At 55.9% G+C, this 22,905-nt stretch overlaps 4 protein-coding genes across 4 annotated transcripts; 2 read left to right on the top strand and 2 right to left on the bottom strand.

Annotated features, from left to right (window-relative positions):
* Nucleotides 1–887: 887 nt before the first annotated feature.
* On the top strand, nucleotides 888–4,454 carry TMEM221 (transmembrane protein 221). The gene is made up of 3 exons (XM_065748753.1): nucleotides 888–1,189; nucleotides 3,521–3,606; nucleotides 3,878–4,454. The coding sequence occupies exons 1-3, from the start codon at nucleotides 888–890 to the stop codon at nucleotides 4,393–4,395; spliced, it is 906 nt and encodes a 301-aa protein (XP_065604825.1). The 3' UTR covers nucleotides 4,396–4,454.
* Nucleotides 4,455–5,545: 1,091 nt separating this feature from the next.
* Nucleotides 5,546–12,878, bottom strand: BORCS8 (BLOC-1 related complex subunit 8). Its single transcript, XM_065748701.1, has 5 exons — nucleotides 12,816–12,878; nucleotides 11,669–11,781; nucleotides 7,496–7,560; nucleotides 7,079–7,186; nucleotides 5,546–6,096 (listed from the first exon to the last, which is right to left on the bottom strand). The coding sequence occupies exons 1-5, from the start codon at nucleotides 12,850–12,852 to the stop codon at nucleotides 6,054–6,056; spliced, it is 366 nt and encodes a 121-aa protein (XP_065604773.1). The 5' UTR covers nucleotides 12,853–12,878; the 3' UTR covers nucleotides 5,546–6,053.
* Nucleotides 12,879–13,034: 156 nt separating this feature from the next.
* On the top strand, nucleotides 13,035–17,939 carry RFXANK (regulatory factor X associated ankyrin containing protein). Its single transcript, XM_065748852.1, has 10 exons — nucleotides 13,035–13,069; nucleotides 13,438–13,637; nucleotides 13,959–14,036; nucleotides 14,725–14,805; nucleotides 15,006–15,071; nucleotides 15,241–15,341; nucleotides 16,307–16,432; nucleotides 16,844–16,910; nucleotides 17,138–17,218; nucleotides 17,563–17,939. The coding sequence occupies exons 2-10, from the start codon at nucleotides 13,445–13,447 to the stop codon at nucleotides 17,619–17,621; spliced, it is 852 nt and encodes a 283-aa protein (XP_065604924.1). The 5' UTR covers nucleotides 13,035–13,069; nucleotides 13,438–13,444; the 3' UTR covers nucleotides 17,622–17,939.
* A 329-nt stretch (nucleotides 17,940–18,268) lies between these two features.
* NR2C2AP (nuclear receptor 2C2 associated protein) lies at nucleotides 18,269–19,667 on the bottom strand. Its single transcript, XM_065748851.1, has 5 exons — nucleotides 19,598–19,667; nucleotides 19,415–19,505; nucleotides 19,206–19,311; nucleotides 18,992–19,068; nucleotides 18,269–18,845 (listed from the first exon to the last, which is right to left on the bottom strand). Exons 1-5 carry the CDS (start codon nucleotides 19,636–19,638, stop codon nucleotides 18,738–18,740), a joined length of 423 nt encoding a protein of 140 aa, XP_065604923.1. The 5' UTR covers nucleotides 19,639–19,667; the 3' UTR covers nucleotides 18,269–18,737.
* Nucleotides 19,668–22,905: the final 3,238 nt, after the last annotated feature.

Here is a 22,905-nt window from a genome sequence, read left to right as displayed (position 1 = left end):
GCCTGGGATGTGCACGGAAAGGCACAGCCCCGATGCCCATCCCCTTTATCCCATTCAGGTGGGAAACAGCCGCTCTGGGGGCTGAGGGTTGGAGTGGGGAAATTTCTGCCTCGGTTTCCCGGCTGTTCCTGAGTGTCTTCCCGAAGTAAAAGGGGACCTAGGAAATGATTTTTCCCAAATCGATGGCCACGCCGAACGGGACTGTGCAAAGTGCTACCCCCCTCCCTCCCATCCCCCCCGGAGGGAGTGCGCTGCGAAGGGCAATTCCCAGCCACTCCCAGGGGAAGAGACGCTTCTGCTTCCCAGGATATTTTTAAGGCACGGGAAAGTTGGGCCGGCCCCACGTCCCGGCGGTCCTTTCTCAGCCTCGAAGGGACGGGTTTCGGGTGTTCGCTCCCAAATTGCACAGCAGCTGAGGCCAAACGCACCTCTTCGTGGGTGCGGGGTCGGGTCCCGCCGATGTCCCCTTTCTCGACGCAAAGCAGAGGGAGCGGGGCAGATCCCGGCCGGGAGAGTGCTCCAGGAGCTGCGTGAGAAAGGGGCGAGCGAGGGCCGAGGGGGCCGGGGGGTACCGGTGGACTACCGCCAGCCCTCTCCCATCCATCTGTCCCCGCGTCCGTCCCCGGAGCCCCCGCCCCATTCCTGAATCCGGCCCCGGGGGAGGACGCGGGCGGAGCTGCTCCGCGTTGCCCGGGGCGGGGGGCCCGGCCCTGGGGGGGAGGTCCGGGGGCAGGACGGGCTGGGAAGGGCAGGACCGCCCCGTCCAGGCAGCGCTGCACGGAGAGAAGCGGCTCTCCCGGGGTTCAGCGCTCGGTCCCGGGGCGGATCGGGAGGTGCACGCGGCTCCCCCGGCTCAGCATCCCCCGCTTCCCGGTGCCGGCCCCGCCATGCCCTCCTCCTACCCGCAGCGGACCCTGACGGTGCTCCTGCTTTTCGGCACGCTGTCCGCCGCCATGGCCCTGCTCGCCTCCAGCCTCATCTTCCAGCTGCCGGCGGGGCGGACCGTTCCCGGGAGCGGTCCCGGTTCCGTTCGAGGAGCGCTGCCGGAGCCCGCGGCCGCCGTTTTGCTGCCGGTGTCGGCCGTCCTGGCCGCGCTCTGCCTCGTACTCAACGTCAGCTGCCTCCTGCTCTGCCTCCTCCACGGCTACTTCAGCACCGAGCTGTGCCGGGGGCAGCCCGGATCCGAGCGGTGAGAACGGGGGGCACCGCGATGGGGGGGGGAGTACCGAGGATTAGGGGACAGGAGGGTGTGGGGCGCACTGGGGTGCTCTGGACCCCCAGGGATGCAGAGGAAGCTCCTCCCTCTGCGATATTGGGTTCTCCCCGGGGAGGGTGAGCAGAGGGGTTGGACCACTCTGGGTTTGGGTGAACGCTGAGCAGTGATACCCCAAATTCCTCCCTGCTGTGCTCTCCTATGAATTGGGATCATCCCCGGGGCACACAGTGACCGCGCAGATGAGCTTCCAGCTGCTGCACCCGTGCGCCCTATGGAGTTACCCAAGAGCATCCCTGGGTGCTGCATCTGCACCCCAAGCTGCCTGGGTTTGTCCTCTGGCACAGCAGCGACTGCAGACCCAGCTTGGGTGGCCAGCAGACGTGTGCTGACTGAACCATAACCAGCACACTTACACTTGCAGAACTGTTTCCAGTGCAATTAGTTCCTCTCTGCTTCCTCCACCATGACCTGGCTTCGGTCAGCAGCTCTGCTCCTGGGTGAACCAAAACCAAAAGCAACGTGCAGTTCAGGGCAGCTCGGTGGAAGTTGATCCCTGCACGTGGCTCACACAGTGGTCCCCACGGGGCCGTTCTGGGACCACTGTGAGCAAGTCACAGCTCAGCTAGTGGGAACAAAGTGGGTTCAACAGGTTTGCCCCCGATCTGACAAAACTTCGAGTGCCTCACGCTGCGTGCAGCAGCTCCAGCAAGTCTCACCTGGCAGCTTCCAAGGGATGCTGCTGCCCCGTGTGCTCATTAGTGAATGGGAGCAAAATATTTCTGCAAAACACAGAGTTCCCGGAGTAAACCTTGGTGACAGCAGAAAATCTGCCCACTGCCTGCGAGTTCATTTGAGATTTTGTATTCATTCGTGCTGGAAAATACTCATTTGAGCTGTCCTTCTGGCACGGCTGATGGCAGAGCCACACTGCGAGGGCAGCGACCTGAGCTCCCAGGTTGGAGCAGCCCTCACCCCACTGAGCAGGAAAGCTGTTCCCAAACGATTTGACTTTATGTGATGCTTCTGTGCTCTCCTGCCGAGTCCTCGTGCAATGAGAGGCCGCTTTTTGGTGGTGCAAGGCTTTGGCAGGAGGGAGCTTGCAAAGGGGTGCCCGGGATGGCTCAGGCAGTGCCTCATTTCCCCGGCTGTGAGCTGAGGACTCCACGCGTGTTTGGGAGGAACGGGGGCGGGGGGGCAGGCTGAGGCAGGAGGTGCTGCCCCTCTCCCCGCGATGCCGTTTGCTGCCGTCTCTCCGTGGCCCCACCGGGCTCCGGTTTCATTAGGGGACCCGCTCACGTCCCAGGGACCTTTCCCACGTTGGGGCTGTCACACTGAATTACCGCTCCGCTTCTCAGCGCTGCGCTCAATGGTCCGAGCCAGCTCCAAACAAAGTCCTTCTCCTCCCCGCTAATCCCTCCCGACTCAGGTAATTAATAGAACAAAAGGGCTGCTCTTCCTCGCCGGGCAGCGGGTTCAGGCTCTGTTAACGGCTCCAAGAGGCTGCAGAGGGCTCAGGAGGAGGGCACGGCGTTGGGGCACTCGTGGAGGGAAATGGGGACAGGGCACAGCGTCCCTTGGCTGCTCCATTTGTCCCATAGGACACAGGGAGCTGGCTGCCATGGAAGAGCAATGTGAGGGCTGGTCCTGCCAGGACTCTTGTGTCATACTACTGCCTGCTGAGCTGCAGGTCCTGTGTCCTTCCAACCAGCCCTGGGACTTCAGGAGGTGTCACAGAACCCGTGATGACCTGTGTAGGAAAGGAGGGCCCTGCTGGAAAGGAGCTGGTCTTCTCCTCTTCTGGCATAGGCACGAAACAAGTAGCAACCTCCTCCAGACAAAGGGCTCGCAGCCCGAGATGAGCAATGAAATCCACTCCTGAGGGTGCAGAGAGAACCTGGACTTGCTTGACTCGGTGCACCAGCACTTTGCTTTCCACTCTCTTTAAGGGACGCACGATGCAATCACGTTTGTTCCTTGCTTGCTCTTCAAGGTTTGCTGAACAGGACAAACTACCTGCAGAAAGCCCTGAGCCTCCTGAATCTCTCCTCTCTGCCCTACCTGCTTTCCAAAGCACAGCCAGAACCAGACAGGGAAAGTCTGAAAATTCATCTCAAAATCCTTTTCCAGAGTGGAAACAGCACACCCAGAGCTGTGCAGCAAAGGGGAAACCCCAATTCTGCAGAGCTCCTTGTGCTCGGGTCTCTGTCCTGAACTTCTACACAGAAGCAGCATTCTGGTTGCTCAGTAGGGGTCAGGAGACAACGCAGCCTCACCTCAGCAAAGTGTTTTTCTCCCATTTTGCAGGGCAGACTGGTTCCTCCTGGACAGCCGCACCGTTCGCCATGCGGCCATCGGCTTGTTCTGCTGCGGGGTCTCAGTCTACCTGACAGGTAAGTGCTCACTGCCCAGGAGCACAGCCCAGAGTGGGGGGAAGGCAGAGTCCATGCCCAGCCCGGGCCTCTGTCTGTCTGCTGACTGCTCACGAGCTGCTGTATTTCCACTGAAGCATTAGGTTTGCTTTGCAAATAGCACAGTCCGTAGCGTGAACTTTCTACTCCCGGTGAGCAGCCCCCACGGGGCAATTCTGGCCTGAACTTTGCAGGTCAGATGCATGGTTTGAGTCCATCTGGTTCCTCACGGTGTGCTGCTCTCTCCTTCCAGCCCTTGCCATCTACATGCTGCTGCTGTTTGAACTGGAGGCCGGCATCGCCAGCGCCTGCATCCTCTCCTCTGGTGTCATCGTGCTGCTGGTGACGGTGACACACGCCCTGGTCCGCGCCTCCCAGCTGTCACACCGCAGCCTCTCCGAGGTCTCTCACACTCTGTATGAAAACGACTCTGCTCAGCACAGCGAAACTCCTGGCAGCAACCTGAACAACAAGAGCATCGCTGCTGCTCCGACCCGGCCTGAAATCCACAGGGAGTTCTCCTTCCCTCCGTTCCTGGAGCGCAAATCCCAGCTGGGCTCCCCGGCCAGCAGCAACCTCACCTCCTCGGGCAGCCCTGGGGAGCACTCTGAGAAGGAGAGCTACCACCTGCCCCGCACGCACAGGACGCTGTCTGCAGAGTCAGCCTTGCTGCAGGCACAGGGCAGGCCCTGGAACGGTGTGACCCATGAGATGAGGAACGTGCTGGCACGCAAACCTGGAGCGTCGGGCAAGGACTCGACCCTGGTGTGAGAGCATCCACCTCATCACAGGGGAACTGCAGGCACCACAGCATCTCTGTTTAGAGCTTAACATAGATCACGTCACAGCACAAGTGTCAGTGATCCCTCATGAGATCGGGGTGGCTGATTTTTCACCCTCTGCCCTCCTGCTTGGAGGATGCTTGGGCCTGTGCAACCACAGGTTTTCTTTGCTGAGGAGCCCGAGCTCCCAGCCCCTCCTGCTGGCACTTGTCTACCTGCAAACAAGGCAGACAAACCTCCAGGCAAGCACTGGCAGGCAGAGGCTCGTGCAGGACTGACTCAGCACCACAGGATGAGCAGCTCAGATACACTGAGCAGCAGCAAAGAAAGTGGCACATGTGTGAGAAGAGGATTTGTCCAGGAGCAGACCTACCCTCCTTCCCCAGCAGTCCCAGCTGGTTTCTCTGGCCAGCCATGCCTCTCTCCTCTTCCATTGCCTTCCTTCTTTCTCCTCTATTTCCTGTCACCAGCACCTTGACCCTCTGATGGAGTTTGCTGAGCAGAGAACTGCCCATCCTGTGGGAAAACCTTGCTGAGGATTACTGGGGTGACACCTTAAGAACAGCGACAGTTGTCAAAGCCAAGATGTGAGGAGCAGGAAAGGGTTGTGTTGGTGGTCCTCTGCTGACTGCAGGACAGAATGTGCAAGTGCAGCTGCTGCTTCTGTTAAACTTGAGTGGGTTTAACTCACAGTCACTGCAGCCACATGCTTGGATCTTCCTCACATCCTCACCATCCAACAATCTGTAAAGCACTTCAGGGAGTGAAGGAAGGCCACTGATCCAGATCCCAACTCAGCTTCCATGTTTTTATCCTCAGAGACACCTGTTACCCTGAGCACAATACAGAGTCCTTCTTTGGAAACTGAGTCCAGCATTGCTTTGATCCCTGTATCCTTGGTAAATTCTTTAGCAGAACAGAACTGTTGGTTCCAAGAGACATTAACACTGCATGACACAGAATGAAGAAAATCCTTTCTCTTTTTCCAAGAACAGGACAGTTTCTTTCTCACTTGAAAGGCTCCAACTCCACAAGTCCCTGTTTTGCTCCATGCCCTTTGAAATATGCAGAGCCAGCAGGCTCCAAGACCCCCCAGCCCGAGCAAGCAAGAGGGGAAAGTCTGAGACAGAACAAACTTGTTTTTGCTTTTTATTATTGTTCTCACTAAGACCAAACTCAGCGACTCTTTGGCACACATACAAAAAACTCTCCTTGCAGAACACCCCCTGAACGAGGCTGAAGCGTGCCTACGTTCAGTTTGGACACAGCCATCTACAAAATCCTGAAAGCAAGACCTAGTTTTTCCTGAGCTACTTCTGTGGCCAAAGGTTAGAGAGAAAAAATGTCTCAAAGCAGTCCGCCACCAAAAAGAGCTGGAAAGGACAAATGCAGAACCACCCCATCTCCCTTCTGCAAAACACTGTGGAAAGGGATACGACTGCTCCCCAAAGCAACCCCCAAAGGCAGTCCTGACCTCAGTGGAAGGGTCTTCTTGCTCAGGTGCAGCACCTTGTTACTAGGAACAGAGAGGCAGGGAGAGGCCTCTGTGCAGCTTCACAGACTGAGCAGAAGGTTTCTGATTCCTCCAAGTGGTCGGAGAACACAGAGCTGGAGAAGAAGGCAGAGGACAGCCTGTCTTGCCTGAAATCAGGAACTAGCTGGAGGATTCTTGGCTTGTGGAGCAACAGTGCTGTAAAAAGAAACAGACAGTCACCTCCAGCAGCAGAAAATAAGTGGCCAGGAGAATGTGAAGAGCCAGGGGTTCCCTCAAAACTTCACTGCTTGCAGTAGGAAAGCTTCTTAAGACAAGAACACCTTTCAGTGTTCTGTGCACACTAGGTAGCAGCACACACCAGCCCCCGTGGGTGTTAAGACAACAGTCTTCACAGCCACACCACTGCAAAAAAAAAAAACAAACTAAAAATGCTCTGTGAGTGCTGGACAGCATGACCTTGCTGCATGGGCAACTGGGAAAACACAGAACCTTGTACCAGAAATGTCTAAAAAAAGAGTCATCCTGCAGAGACAGAGGCACTTTGTTTGCTGTGGTGGTTTTATCAGGGACGGACATCTAAAACTGTTTGTGGTGAGCACGGGTGTTTGGGAGTTCTCTCACTCCTAACCAGTCAGACTCCAATACTAACACAGTTCTCAGGAGAGACAAATAAACTGGACTCAGATGATCTGCTGGAGGATGTTTTCGTAGCTGTACTTCAACTGCAAAACACAGGGATGCAGAATCTTTCTGCTTTATCTGCCAGCACCACTAATGTCTATGGGACTTTCCTCAGGGAAAGAGCCACACGCATGACAGAGAACAGCACCAAAGGCAGCCTCTGACCTACTCCATCTCAGCAGCAGCATCACACTCCAAGTGCCTTTAACACAAAGCTTTAGTGTATTACAGAACCAAATATCCCTTTTTAAATAAGGAAATAAATTATTTCCCACTTATCCCTTTCTGTAAACAAGATTATTTGCTTCCCATGGTAAACAAAGCCAGAAGATCACTGGAAGGCAAGCAGCACGCTGTTTTAAACAATAGTCTGGCGTGACATTACTGAAATAACTGCTGGGTATATTTGTTCTGAGCTGCATTACATCACCAAAGCCTCTGTCAGCCAGAAGGGTCACTGATAAACACGCAGGGCAGTGTCACAGTGCCTTGCTACCTGCGGCCCTGAGCGGCGTTCAGCTGATCCTTCATGGCAATGGCATGCTTGAGCAGACTGTCGATGCTCTTGAAGTACACACTGCTGTCTGTCATGCTCTTTATGGCACTGAAAGAGAGAGGAGGACTGGTTAGCACACCCTCAGACTAACAGTGCTCTGCATATTCAGACACTTGCTGGTTAGCGAGTGGATTTACTGCAGGAGAAGGGCAGGACTGCACTGCAGGATCGGGAGGGGAAGAGCTGTGTGCTCAGCAAAGTGAAGCTGTTGAGGTTCTGAGAGCTCTGCCCTACACCCTCACACCTCCACCTGACTGCTTTCTCCCTGGCTCACACCAGGAAGGCACTGGTGAAGCACAGGCAACCTCTGCTTTGCTTCTGTCAGGCAGCCCTCCTGCCTGGGCGAGTCTGCAGTACCTGCAGGCATACTCCACTGTGTAGATGGCTCCTTGGCTCTGCTCCTCCCAGCTCTGCATGTCGGACTGAAAGAAACAAGAGGGCAGCATTAGGTGAGCACTCAGTGACACAGCTCACATCGATGCACTCTGCCAGCTCTGCCCAAATGAGGGCTCTGGCTGCTTTTCACGAGGAGCTGCGTTTGGATTCTGCGTGCTGCTTGACAGCCCGTGGTGCTTGGCTCCTGATGCCAAGCACTAGCATTGGAAAGAAACATTTACTGCGTGCATTTCTGGAAGGGCTACTGGTTGGAGCCAACGCCTGGGATGCTCTGGCAAAATTCCCCTTGTTTTCAGATGTACCTGTGAGCCAGCTGGGAGCTGTGGTGAGGCAGGTTGCAAGCAGCCAGCAACTGCCACAGAGTGCCAGAGTGCCCAGATCCCTCGGTGTGCTTGGCCCAACACAGCTCCTGCCAAGTCCAGTCCTCAGCCCTCTGTGCAAGACCAGGTAAAACAGCTCACTTCACAGGACTGAAAGTTCTCGTTTCATTCTGCTTGCTATCTGTAACCACTATCACAGCCACAAGCCTCCTCTAGCCTGCTCTGGGGGGAGCAGTCGGCACTCTGCCCTCCCTTTCACGAGCTCAGAAGGAGCCCTGTAAACTTCACACAAGCTCAGCTACATGCAGGCAGTTCTGGCACGAGATGTAATTGTGTGCTGCAGCTCTCCAAGGAAAGGGAAAATCAAATGCTCACACAAATCACCACGAAAGCACAGCTGAATTCAGAGGTGTTGCTCAGTAGGTAACTATTTCTAAAGTGCTAAAGCAGTTCAGGCACTTTTTAAAATATGTTCTCATGGGAGCTAATTCTCAAGTCTATTCTGTTGGGTCTAGTTGCAAGCCAAAGAAAATGCAAGGGCCTCTTTTTGTGACTGAAGGAGGTCAGCTAGGAGCTTGGAGTGCATCCAAAATCACTTCTGCTGTTCAAAGCCTGTCCTACATCGGGACGCTTGACCACACAGCTTTAAAGTACAAAAGGAACAAGCCTCTACATGCAGCACTCCAGGCAGTTCTCTGCAGGAAAGGGTCCTCCGACCCGACTCACAACCCCACACGCTGTCCTGCAGGGGCTGTGCTCATCCCAGAGTCCAATCACGTTTTACACAGCCATAATGTGTTGCTGAGAGCAGGCTTTCTGAGCAGAGGGAGCTACGTCCCGCAGCTCTGCAGCCTGTTCTCTCCAAGAGGTGCCAGATGATCTTTAACAACCATTTAGAGCCCAGCATTGCTCTGGCTCAGTCACCAGAGCAGCACAGCACTCTCACTGCTCTGGTGAAAGATGGCTCTATCCCATGAAGGGCAGGAGAGCCCACCTAGCAAATCAGCAGCACCATTTCCTCCAGCAGCAGCACAGACCGTGGATAATTTGAAGTCCTAGCCTGCAAAGCCCAGTGCAGGGTGAGGGCACAGAGGTAAAACTGGAAAGCCAGAGATGGTGACTGCAAAGCTTCTGGGAAAAAGTGGAAGCAATACAGTCTGCTACAACACCCACCCCCCTGTGGCCCTGAGCACCAGCAGGTCTTAATAATTTCCCAGTATCAGAGCCAGTGATGTCCATTCTAAGCATTCCCACTACTTCCTGGGAATGCTGTGCCATTAATAGGATCAAAAGCCTTTCCCTTAAAGCTCTTCAACTTTCCTTAACATCCTTTCTTCAGATTCCCAGGAGGTGTGTTTGGATGCAGTTTAAGAACTAAAGCCAGCTATTAATATACTAAGGATATATTACTGCTGCTTAGCAGTAAATTAATGAGGAGATGCGAGTTCTCAAAAGATCAGGGGAAATCCAGAAAGGCAGCTTTGTGCAAAGCAGGGCTTAGCAGCACAGCTCTGACACGTGGAGGCAGTGAGGGCCCTGCATCGTGCTCCATCTTATCAGCAAGGGGCTAAATCTGCCTGGAGAGTTTGAGATGGTGAGGAAGGTATTAAGATTATTTTTAATCAAATCAAAGAAAGTTGCTCGTTGTAAAGGCATGGAGGTGACCTTCTCCTTGAATGCTTCCCCCCCTCCTCAAGCTCCCTCATTTTTCATCGGTTTAATCTCCCCAGGAACTGTAAAAGCTGCATTTCAGAACTCTGCCAGCCATGGGCAGAGCTGCTGCAAGGCTGAAGGGAAACCACCAATAAATACTGTTTCCTTTATACATTACTTGCACCTTGGGACTAAATTACAAGAAAATGGAGCCAGGAAGAAAACTCCATTTTCTTCCTTTCCATTCTGAGGAATTAAACCCACCATACTTCAGTGCCTTTGCTCTGATTTAGATAAAACCTGACAGTGCTTTCATGGTGTACAGCTCTGCTGACAGTCTCCTGTTCCAGTGTCTCCTAACAGAGCCGATGGGCTTCAGCAGAGCAACCCAAAATATCCATCCCCACGTTCCCAAAAATGGCACTGCAGTCTTGGAAGAAGGAAAGTGGGGGCTGATGAGGCTGGAGGAGACACCACCAGCAGCTACATCCACTGTTGTTCCAGCTGCAAGAAATTATTTGCTTTCTATTCTCCCCCAGCCCTTGCCACATCCATGCATCACTGAACACAAAGGAACCAGGGAAGTGGTTAAAAGCTGGAAATGCCCACGTGTCGGGCAAAAAGAAACAGACATAAACTGCAGCATCTTTGTGCAAGTGTTAGGAGAACATTCCTAAGATCAGAGGGGGAAAGGGCAATCAGGGTGGTGCTCGGGCAGACCTAGGGCAGAGGACAATGAGTATTCTGTTCAACCTTGCCCTGATGTGCACCACTACTGCAGGGAGCACACAGAGCTCCTCCTTCTGCAAGGACACCTCTGTCCCAGCAGGGGTCTGAACCCAGGGCAAGGAGAGATGCTGAGAGGCTGAACATGAAGGCATCAAAGGCATCTGATGGTTGTGATGGCTGCAGTCACATGGGGACAGGCAGTGTCCTCATATTTGCTGCAGGCATCCACAGGACTGCAAAATCTTTCTTACGAGAAGAAAGTGGAAAACAGAAACAATTTTGGCTAAAAAAAAATAAAAAATTATCTGGGGTGGCAGTAACCACCTGAAACTCAGATGAGAATGCCCAGCAGGAAAAACAAGAGCAGCAAAGGTTTTCAGAGATCTTGTTCAGCACAAACCCCACTGCCTAACAACGAGTGTGGTGTCCAGCTCATTCACTTGGCTGCTCCTTCTGTTTGTGCTTCTGTGCTGCCCTTCACCCTCCTCCCTGTTACAAACCCTCGGTGATGGAAACTGATCTCTTCCCTCTGCATGACTTGTCATACAATTTGTTCAATTTCCTTTTGTTCCAGACACATTCCCTGAAACCAGGGCTATCTTGATTAAATGAAAGCAAGTGACAGCTCAGGAATAATTTTATAAACCTGTCTCCTGATTCCCAGTGATGCAATCGCATCAGCATGTGCTATACATACATATACATCTCTATATACCTACCATTGTATACAGACACGTATATAAAATGTTAATAAATAATTGAATAATAAAGTGTCACAATCCAGGTTAATTTGGAAACTAGGGCTGTAAAGCAAAGGTGAAAAATGAGGCCTGACAGTGCATTAGCATAGACATGAAGCAGTAATCTATTCATGAGACATCACTCCTAATGAATCATGACTGGCAGAAGAGGGAGAAGGACAACAAGGCTGGCATTAAAGTGTCTCTGCTCCGTGCTCTGGAGGAAAGTAGGAACACAGCTGTGAGATGCGATTCATTATCCTGCCTTTCCTTGTGTGGGCTCTTCTCACTTGTTTCTTCCCACTCCCCCTTCCCTCCTCTCACCCTCCTCCTTATTTTATGTAGGAAATAAAAATCTTGCAGGGTAGTCAGGGGTAATAAGATTTAACGTCTGCCTCCTCCCCCCCCTCCCTGTACAAGAGTCGTTTTTCTTTGTCTCCACACACACGTCCAGCACTGGGAGCTCGGGGATGTGGCTGCCATGCAAGTTTTACTCCAGATCTGCAGGTGAATGTGCAAATCCCCCTCATCCCCTCCAGCCTGGGCTGACCAGGGTCCCTTAGCACCTCCTACACAGCACCTATGACCTGACGGCAGATTTCCTTCCCGAGGCAGTGAGATAAGAACGACACGGCAGCTCAGGAAAACAGTTCTGGTCTGACTGTGTCTCAGGGTTGGTGAGCTCCACTCACCTTGTGCTGAGCCAGCTCTGGAAGTGATCTCCTGACGTGCTCCTGGAGCCGGTACAGGGCCACGGAGGGCTCGTTGGCCAGCACATACATGCTCTCTGTGAATTTGTCTGTAACTGCAGAAAGGGAAACAACAGTCACAGCAGGTGAGGAGGAGGAACACAGGGCTGGAAGGGCTCCCGTGGGCACCCATGGCTCAAGGTGTCTCTGGAAGATATGGGGTTCAGAAAGCCCACTGCACAAGAGACTCCAAGTTTCAAAAGCAACAACGTGCCAGAGAAGAGATCAGAGGAAAAACCCAATATTTTCCAGCTATTAACCATGTTAGTATCTGTTAACCAGGTCATGGTGGCAAAGCCCCATTACCCAGGTGGTTCACTTTGCACTCTCCATGTCATGGCACCTGCAGTGAGTTCAGCACCAGGTGGAGACATCACCTTGAGATGCTGCTGGCCCAGCAGCCCACCAGCTGGGGATGGCCTGGATTTGGGAACTGCTCGTGCCTTTTCTGAGCAACCTGAGCTGCCCTAGAGATGGGAGGGAGTAGCAGAGAGCTGGTGAACCTCCTGCTTTGGGGTCCTTCTGCCTCTCCTCCCAGCCACAAGTGATGTCCTAAAAGCATCCAGTGAGTGAATGCAGTTTCTCCTGCTGCTTCCTCAGAAGATGTCCCTTCCCAAAGGCCACTTCTGCAGTCTGAGGGCTGTGCAAGAGCTCTGAGCCCTCCTCCCCTCTGGGCTGACACTTACAGCTCCGACAATTAATAACGACGAGAGGCAGAGCTCAGAGATCGCTCCCCATTTCCTTGGGGGAGCGGTTGATTGCAGCGAAGCGGGGAACACCGCAGCACCAATTGAGGGCTGCATTCAGGAAAGCGATTCCCCCTTTTGCTTCAGTGCTTTGGTTTCAGCCACAACCGCTCCCAAACAGCGGCAGACGCCGCAGCTTCTGAACGCGTACGCGAACAAACGCACAACTGTGCGATATTCGCCGCGATATGTCGCGACATGCCTCCCTCCCAGCCCCATCGCCCCGCCCTCCTCTCTCACGACCTCTGCTGTCGCGACAGGGCAACAGAACGCCGCCGGATCCCCTCGCAGCCGACCCGGCCCCACCACCCGCGCCCCCTCGGGCCCCTCCGCTCCACTCCGACCTTTCTTCACCTTCAGCTGCATCTCGGGCTCCTCCATCGCTCCCCACCGCCGCGGCCACTTCCGCTTCCAGCGGCGCCCAGCGCCACTTCCGCCCCGGCCGGGAACACCGCCCCCGGCACACGCGTTCCGCCCCGCACCCCCGCCCCGATAACAGGGGTACCCCCTACACCCCGCTATCGGGGGCTGCGCCCACCCCGCGGCCGGGCCGGGCCGGGCCGGGCCTCGGGGCTGCCTCGGAGTGCGGTCCGATCAGGTAAAGCCCCGCTGATCGCTCCCTCTGTTGTTCCCCGCTCTGCACGTGTAGGCCTCGGGTGCGTACAGGCCGCGCCTCTTCCCCCCCACCTCCCCCCCCAACTCCGTGTCGGGGCTGCGGACATCACCGGGCACCTCCGAGGGCTGGGACCCCCATCGGACACTTGTCTCCATAGTGCCCCACAGGGCCGGAGCCGCCCGCCCCCTGGCTGGGGGAGGCCCTGCGGGTTGGGGGTGTCCCCTCCCAGCCCCATCTCTGGGGACGTGCGGTCCTGCAGCCGCCGCCATCCAGTTTCTGCTGGCCCTGGCAGCTTCCCCCTCCTCTGTTCCTTCTTTTTTTTCTGTCCTCCACGCGCTGCTGTGTGGCAGTTTCCCCATGGAAGGTGAACGAGAGGCCCCCCTGAACGACGGGGACAACAGGGAGCTCCTGAAAGAAGAGAGTGAGAATGGAGCTGAGGGAACAACGGCCACGGAGGAGCCGGCTGGGACCGGGGACACTGGGGACGGCGGTGCCCCCCTGGGGCTTCTGCAGACGGACAGGGGCATGCAGTGCTCCAGCTGCGTGGAAGGTGACTGCTGGGGTGAGGGGTGTCAGAGCTCAGACAGGGCACGCTCAGACCTGGGCAGTGCTGGCTCTGTCTGGAGCCTGGAATCCTTGATAAAAGCAGGTTTCTTTGTGGCACAGTGACACAGTGACAGTGTGAGGGGAGTTTGGCTTCAAAACTTCAACCAACCCTCCAGGGAATTTCATACAGGGAAGGAGCCTGGCAAGAGTAGCCATCCTGTAACCCTCCCCAGTGGGGTAGGGGTGCCTGTATGCCATAGCTGGAGCCCAGCCTGCTCTCCAGCAAGTGGCACCAAGGTCCCTAATGGCCACCCTCCTTCTGCAGGTGGAACGAACACTCTCCTGAAGCCTTCAGCTGCCTCGATGGACAAGCAGAGGACTTCTGAACTCTCGACCCTTGACAGTGAGTATCATGGAGCCTGGTGCTTGCAGATCTTTGGATTCAGCCCCAGTAAGAGACAGGAGTGGGAGAGGTCATCTGCTGGCAAAAGGATCTCTCATTCTACAAAGACGTCTGGAAAAAAGTCTTCTACTGCTGTTGGTCCCTTTCATAACACAGCAAGACTAAGTCCAAATCCAGGCCTTGCTGATGACTCGTAGCAGCAGTGAGAGGTCGCTGTAGCTCCACACAGTGGAACTGGAGATTGCAAACTCTTTCCATACACTTTCCTAATTATACTACGAATTGCTTGTTGAAAATACATCAAGCTTTCCAAGTGGAGCTCTTCCTCTGTAGGAGATATGAAGATGAGTGCATCCCCAGGCTGTCCTCTGCAATATTTCGTGTGCAATTATGCCATTAATGTAAGATCCCTGTCTCCTGCAGTGCCCCAGATGGACCGTGCCCCTCCTTGGGCAGCTGTTCAGGCTGTTTTATCTTCTCTGCTCAGCTGTTGTTCCTGCACACTGGTCAAACCTTGGTCTCCACTTGCAAGGCGATAATTCTTTTTTTTTGAGGGGGCAGGAGGGAATAGATTCAGATAAGTCACGTAAAGTTTCCATGAGGTTTCATGAGGCTTTTGGCCTCAAGTTAGTCCCATTCCTCCCTGTGAACAGAGATGTGCCCTGACTCTCTCCTCTCTCTGGAACAGGCTTCCCCCTGAAGCACTCGAACACACTGACAAACAGGCAGCGAGGCAATGAGATCTCAGCCCTCCCAGCCACACTGGACAGTAAGTAGAGCTGGGCAGATCGAGCTGTGTACCTCAGGCTGCAAGTGTATGTGGGGTGTGCAGGGAGCAGTGCAACTGGAACCTCCCTCCATTTGCTGCTGCCGTACTGTATGAAGCACCCACTCCTGACTCCCCCACAGATGGTGGGTGCTGAGCTGGAAACACTTTGTTCTGATGGCTGAATTTTCTCTGTCCCCCAGCGTTGTCCATTCACCAGCTAGCTGCCCAAGGTGAGCTCAGCCAGCTGAAGAAGCATCTTCGGAAGGGTAAGCATCTTCCTTTGGGTTCACACCTCAGATCACGCAGAGTCCTGCCAGATCATCAAGCACCTTGTGATAAACTGCTGGCTTAGTTTTATATTTGCTGGGTTTATTTAGGGGACAGGGAGTAGAGAAGGTTTTAAGCATCCTATGAGTCTCTTCTGTTTTTATGCAGGTGAGAACTTGGTAAATAAACCTGATGAGAGAGGCTTCACACCACTGATCTGGGCTGCAGCCTTTGGAGAGATTGAAACAGTCCGTCACCTGCTGGAATGGGTAAGGCCACACTTACATAGCACCTCATTATCAAGAAACTTCTCCATTCCAACCCCTGTGACTACCAAAATGTCTTGCAGTGCCCTGACGTGGCCTCAGCCAGCCTTTCCTATGGCATCAAACAAGACATGTTTCCTGGGCTAATGGGCCAGATACTGCTGGATGCTTCTCATAAGGCTAAATCAGGAGCACAGAGAGCCTTATCTCACAGCTAGCAATAACTGTTTGTAATTAAATATCTGCTTATTGGTAATCTGAGATCAGACTTGTCACTTGGGCCCTGTAATCTGACAGTAAACGCACTCACTGAGGTATCATTACAGTTAATGAACTCATTGCTGCATTGTCCTCCAGAGCCAGGCTCGGAGCCCGGGGCTGTGTGGAGGTGAGCAGGAACCAGATCCTCCTGCACCTTGAATCAGCATGCTCCCCAAAGCTCAGTCCCATATCCACGTGTCCACATGTGCTTGTGCCACATAAGCCAGATGCTGCAGCAAAACTGCAGTTCATTACCAGAGAGACAAACAGAACCCAAAATTAATGAGGTGATACATTGCTAAAGGATGTACTGAAATCCACGGCTAGCAGAGCTTGGAGCATGGGGTAGATTTCTAGGTAAATAAGTAACAAAAGAGAGGGTGTGTATTGTCCAGGCACCTCTAGACAAGGCCACTATTAGTGATGTGAAAGGAGGCTGACTAACAGGAACCATCAGGCACAGTCTGACGACATTGGAGAAGGGCTTTTAATTCCTCAGCTGAGACGTTTATTGATTAAAACATGCCTGGTAAGGACTTTGCTAAGGACAGGTCACTGGCACCACGGGAGCAGTCTCTTCTCCACGAAGCCATTGGGATGTGGCTTCACAACCAGCTGTGCTGGGGTACCCCACAAGGCTCTGCCAAGCACCCCAGCTCTCAGCAGGAGCCTTCTCCCACTGGGACTGATACCTTTGCTGTCCCCAGGGTGCTGACCCCCACGCGCTGGCAAAGGAGAGGGAGAGTGCCCTGTCCCTGGCCAGCATGGGTGGATACACTGACATCGTCATCATGCTGCTGGAGAGGAACGTGGACATCAACATCTACGACTGGGTGAGTGCTGCTGAGTGCTAGCCAAGGCCTGGTAAAGCTCATTTTAAGAGGGAACATCAAGTTCACGTTGTTCTAGGCTGTCAGCAGCCACGTGTTTCTCCTTGCTGCTTTCCAGGCTCACAACGCTCGTTTATTTGCTCAGGCAGTTGTTTTGAGAAATTAATCTGGATAATAATTTTAAATTATTTGGTGATGTTATGAGCCTCTAGGAAACTGCACTCAGAAATTAAAGCCGACTTTGAAATTACTTTATCGTATACAGAGAATAAAACCTAAGCAGAGCAACAAAACACCAGGAGCTGGGAGGGGGCAGAAAGGGCTGGGACTGATGGCTCCAGGAGGAGCAGGAGCTGCATGAGCACGGCCCCACGCGAGGCCAGCAGTGACACAGCCCCTTCCCTTTTCCTGCAGAATGGTGGTACTCCTCTGCTCTACGCCGTGCGTGGCAATCACGTCAAGTGTGTCGAGGCCCTACTAGGTAACGGGGATCTGCACTTAGTCCTTGGCCTTGAAATCACTGCTCGTTGGTAACCACCCTGGGGACAGAGCGTGACATGCCTTGGGGGAGAGCCTAAGCAGCCTGGGGGTGTCACAGGGCACTGCCCAGCCAGGATGGGCACTTTCTGGGGGTCTCCTCACCCTGTGCCAGCTCTGGAGGGGACGCTGTGGGAGTGCTGTGCCCTGATTTCCACTGCCTGCTTGCAGCTCGTGGTGCTGACCTGACAACAGAAGCAGATTCTGGCTACACCCCAATGGATCTGGCTGTGGCTCTGGGACACAAGAAAGGCAAGTATCTCCTCCATGCCTGGCACAGAGCCCCATCTTCCCCACCTGAAAAGCCTTCAGGCAATTCCTAGCCCTGCATGGGGCTTCTTTTGACCTTCCACCACAGCTCTCTGACTCTGCCATGTAGAGAAACTGAGCCAGAGAAATCAAAATGATTCCTATTCCCTGTTTCTCCTCCAAACCAGAGTTGTGCTGGGAGCAGGGCTGAGACAGGGGAGATAGGTGTTGTCCAGCTTCCTGCTAGAAAACAGAAACAGATAGAGACCACGTCCTGCCCACAGACATACTAGTTTCTAATAGCTTTGGCTTCTCTGTTTTTCATTTCCCTTCTTTCCCTTCTTTAGTCCAGCAGGTGATTGAAAATCACATCCTGAAGCTATTTCAGAACAAGGGTCTGGAGTGACACAGCAGCTCACACTGCACTGCTGCAGCACCAGTGCTTCTCTGGGCCAGTGCAGGGCTCTCCTCAGGGACCAACGTGGTCTGAACCAGTGGTCCCCAAATGGGCAGCAGCACGATGCTTCCTGCAAGGAGCACATGGAGGAAGTCATGAACTGCAGCAGATTTTTGCCATCCACTCCTGGAAGGTGGCATTGTCTCAATGCCTTGCACCTAGGGACACTCACTTCTCAGGACAGCTGCATTTCTGCTCTGTCTGGGCTCAGCTGCTTTGTATGTGCATTCAGGTATTGCATTTTTGGAAATAAACTCTAAAGCAGCCATGTGGAGCCCTGTTTGCTGCCTCAGTTGCATCCCCCTGGCCTGTCACAGCAGCCAGCCCTCAATTCCAGCACCAGCTGCTTAGGAACTGCGAAGGGGAACTGGGCCAATCAACCTCTTCAAGGCTGGCACCCTCCTGCTGCCTCCAGATTTCTCTCCAGAGCTGTCTCTTTGAAAAGCGTGGCTTGCTCTTATGCCCATAAACATGCCAAGACCTCCCTGCATGCAGCACTGTAACCAGCCAGGGAAATATCCAAGGGCATGAGCAAAAAGCAGCAGGAAACATCTCCCTGCCAACCAGCAGCACAGCACTGCCTCAGCCAAAGGGCCCTGCGAATCTGCTATCAGCTGCTCCAAGTTCAGGGGTGGCTAAAGGTGAGAAACAGCCAGCACCAAAGCACAGGGAGGGGGCAGCATCTCCTCACCCATCCCCAAACCATACAGCACCATTGTGACAGCACTGAGTCCAGGGCACACACCGTGGGGCTCAGTCCCCAGGTGTCCCTTGCTCACGGAGCAGCCACGAAGGAGCTGGGGGACAGCACCATTTATTCAGCCATCCACATAGGCTGCATCCCACCAAAAAAAGACAGCAAAGGTGGCTTACAATTCCAGCACGTAGTGCTCTGCACGAGTGTCCCTCCTGCTCTGCCATCCCATGGGGGGGAGGGGGCTCCATCAGCACTTTGGGATGCAGCTGGGGGCAGCACATCACTGCTGCTGGGGTTTGCTGTCCCATTCCCCCACACGAGCAGCTTTCCTGCAGGGGAATGCAGGTGATGGGTGAGCAACTGCTGCCCTACAGCCTCTCCCCCAGGACCTGGAGGTGGTACACCACGATGCGTCCAAAGAAGTCGGTGCTGTTCTCAAAGGTGATCTTCAACTGATCCAGCGTCGTCTCCTCCACCTGGAATCTGTGTGGGGCCCATGAAGGAAAAAGAAAACAGGCAGGGGGACACCTCGACACACGGGTGGGGATGTCCAGATCTGCTGAGCTGACAGTAGCAAAGTGCCACCTGCAAAGCCATCAGCTCTGCCAGCCTGCAAGGTGACAAAGGATATCTGCATGGCATTGATGTCCTCGGGGTACAGGTCAGATATTTTCACCAGGTCTTCTCCTGTTCTGCAGCCTGTGAAGGGTAAGGGCAGAGGCAGCTGTGTGGAGGCGCTGAAGGGCTCTGTGGGCTGCACCAGGCACAGTCCCAAAACCCCTCAGGTGTGCACAAAGGGAGGCAGAGCAGCCCCACGTCCCCCCCCTGCCCCTCACCTTCCAGCGTGCACCGCCGGCTGGAGAAACCCCCCTGGAACTGGATGTGGAGCTGCGAGACCCTGACAGTGCTGGGGAAATCCAGAGTGACCCACTGGTGACCGCCCTGGGGGCAGGGATGGCACCGGGGCTGCGTTAGGGTGGGGGATGGACAGAGGGCCGTGCGCTCCCGTCCCTCCATCCCCCTCCTCGTGCCCCCATGCCCCCACCTGGTCCGAGTTCCAGCACGTCTCCTCGTTGGCGTCAAACATGTGCTTCTTCCCGAACTGCTTCACGTCGCGGTTCAGCACTGAGCTCACCCTGCGGGGACGGTGGCCCCGTGTCGGGGTCAGCGGCAGCGGGAGGTGACCCCGGTCCCCCCCCATGCCCCCTCCCCCGGGACCCGGACCCACCTCGCGGCCGTGTCAGCGCAGACCAAGGGCTCCGCGGGCATCGCTGCGTGTGATGGACCTGGACGGCAATAGGGACCCCCGAGCAGTATTAGGGACCCCCGAGAAATAGGAATACCCGACCAACCCCCAACCCCAACTCTCACCCCGTGCTAAACCCGTGCAGGAAACGACACCGCCTCTTCCGCGGGGCCGAACCGGTCCCGCCCCGCCCCGCTCCGCCCCACGCCGGTCCCGCGCCGCCCGGGGTGGTGGGGGTGGGTGGTGGGGGCTTGGCATCCCCACGCTGACCCCGCAAAGGTTTCATCCACGCCCCACAACCCCCTCCCGAGCCCTGCACGGGCTCTGAGCTCCGGGCTGTGGGAACCCCCCCCCCCCAACCATCAGCGGGGCTGATTCAGGGCTGTCCCCGGCCCTGTGCCCTCCTGGTCCCGCTCTGTAGGTGGCACTGGTGCAGCGCGGCTGGAAATAGCGGCCGGGAGGCACTGCAGTGGGGGAGTGCGGTGTGTGCAGGAATCCTTGCACGCCGGAGCATCCCTGCACACGGACATCTCTGCCTGCTCCAGCATCCCTACACAGCCCGGCGTCCCCGCATCCTCCTTGTGTGCTCCGGCATCCCTTCCGTGGAGCATCCTACGTTCAAACAGCCCTGTGCACCCCAGCGTCCCTGCGTGCCCCAAAAATCCCCACGTGCCCCCAGCACCCCTGCACCAAGCAGCGTGTGACGCCAGCCCTCCCGCAGCACCCATCCCTGCTGGGTGCTGAGCTGCACACCCCGAGTCTCCGTGCCCCCAGCAGCTGTGCGGGGAGCAGCAGCCCTCTGCACAGCACACAGCAGCTGTTCACAATGCTCCCTCCCATGCACACGGAGCTGCTGCGCCAGCCCACGGCCCCGTGTCTTTGTAGCTGCTCCATGATGCTGCCAGCCCCAGCCCTGCTGCGTCCTGCATCCCCCACCAGCCCCAGTTTGCTGGGGGTCGTGACAAAAGCCACCACCACTGCTGCGGTGGTCTGCAGAGCATCCCTGGGTGTTTGTCTGCTGGCATGAGTCACGGTGACCGCCTGTGCTCAGACAACAGCAAAAATAAACCCAGTGCTGCAAAGCCCTCACCTCCCCCTCGCAGCACAGCTCCGTGCAGGGCCCAGGAGCTTTGTGCTCCTGTCCCCTCCAGCGCTGGGCACACACGTGTGCACGCTGGCACATGTGTGCACGCGCACACGTGGCGGTGAGGGCACATGCTAGCACACACGTGCACGCATGACGCATGCTGCACCTTCCTCCTCCTCCCTCCTCGAGTTTCGCCTGAGAAATTGGGTCAGAAACACAGGAGCCTTAAATGTCACTCGGTTAATCGCACGTCGGGGGACCGGGCTGCTATTTCTGCCGCCGCGACCCACGCCTCCTCCCACCTGCCTCTCCCGGCAGCGTCCCAGCTCTGAGTGAAGGAGATCGAGGTTTCTCTGCATTGCTGCAGCCCCTCTGACCCACACCGGGCTGGCATCCCCCCCTCCATCCCAGCCCCATCCTCTTCCTGCTCAGCCCCCCACATTCCCGAGGCCCCTCATCCTCTGCATCTCCCTCACTCTTTAGGAATGCCGTGGGTTGCTGAACACTCCCCGCTGCCATCCAGCTTGGACTCAGAGCTGCCTTTATCCAAACCCCCATAGAAAAGGCCACAGCTCAGCACGGAGCCTTAGCCCCAACCCCACTGCTGGCAGCCCCACAGCCGGGAGCCCCCCAGGAGCGGTGTGGGCAGCTCGTGCCGGAGTGCAGGAAGCTCTGCCCGGGCCTTTTGTGCACTGGGTGCTGGCGTGCGAGTTTTGCTGAGCAACCCCGGCTGGCACAGGAGCTGCTTCCAGAGAAGAAGCGGGTGTTGTGCCCTTTGCAGTTAATTACTTGCAGCGATTGATTTCCACTTCCGTGTAAACACTGGGGATTACCGGTGAATGCAGCGCAGCCCATTCAGCACCGCGGCTGCTGCCCGGCACAGGGCTCTGCCTGTTCTCAGGGAGCTCCATGGGATGCAGCTCTGCCTCCATCCCCACGCAGAGGGGCTCTGGGTACCCGCACTGGGGGGTCCGGGTGGGGTTTGGCACACTGCTGGCACTGGGGTGGGAATTGATGCTCCGTAGCAGTGCGGTGGCATCTTCACACCGGGAAGGAGCAGTGTGGGGCAGTGAGGAGCACTGCACCGGGAGGAGGCAGGATGAAGGATGTCATCCCAGTGACCTTGCTGTAGCTGGCTGCAGTACTCCCAGCAGAGAGAGCACCCATGGGTGGAGCAGGGAGAGCTGGGCACCTGGGAGACCCACGGTGCCATGGGGATGGTGGCCAGGCCACCACGGTGCCTCTGGGCCCAGGGGGTACGCATCACTGTGAGCAGGTGGCAGGGGGGTATGTGTGCTGTTAATGAGCCTGGCTCTGCACACAGGAGGTGCTGCTCAGCACATGGGCAGGGCCAGGAGGGCAATTACTGCCAGGGCTAATAAAGCAGAGTCGCATTCAGCCCTGTGCTAATTGCTGCAGGTGTCAGAGGAGAGCTGAGGCCAGATTAATGCCCCCTGTGCCCATACTGGAGGGGGACATGTGTACTCTGTCACCTCCCACTCAGATCTCCCATCCGCGCTGCACTGGGGCAGAGGGGCAGGTTTGGGTCCTGCAGAGCTGGTGGCAGTGCCACTCCTGGGAGTCCCTGGGGGAAGGGACAGGGCTGGGTGATGGCTGTGCCCCGTGTCCCCAGGGAAGGTAGGTGCTGTGGGAGGGCACAGGAGCGGGGCTGGGCTGCCGGAAGGCCGGAGGGGGATGGGAAGGAGGCAGTTGCCATGGAAACAGAAAATAAAATCAATTCATCCTGCTGGTGGGTTCGGAGGGAGTTGTGCCTGGTCAGGGCAGAGCCCCATCCCCAGCACTGCACCCACCGCAGCCTCCAGTCCAGCACTGTAGGGACAGGGACCCCTCCGTGCCTTTGTCACCATGCTGGAGTCAAGTCCAGGGCAGTGCTGGCTTTGGCCAGGAGCAGCAGTGGGGCTGGAGACAGTGAGGGAGCAGGTCCACGGCACTGGCACTCAGCCCATCCCCTCTGGAGCATCGAGGTGTCCTGCTACATCTCATCCTCGGGGCGTCCTGCCCTGCTCCAGACCACAGCCACATCTCACCCAAACCTGACCCTGCTGCTCACCCAGCACCCGGCCCCACTCAGCCGTCCGTCCCCATTGCAGTGCCCCGAGCTCTGGCCCCAGCTGCGGTGGGGGGGGTGGGGGGGGGCTGGGGCTCATTAACACGCCGCTCTCCCAATGAATGTGGCAGCTCT

The sequence above is a fragment of the Cyrtonyx montezumae genome, unplaced genomic scaffold (genome assembly GCF_038088225.1).
Source record: "Cyrtonyx montezumae isolate F1298 unplaced genomic scaffold, pur_monq_1.0 scaffold_51, whole genome shotgun sequence".
NCBI classification, from domain to species: Eukaryota; Metazoa; Chordata; class Aves; order Galliformes; family Odontophoridae; genus Cyrtonyx; species Cyrtonyx montezumae.
This window is presented reverse-complemented; position numbering and strand designations above follow the sequence as displayed.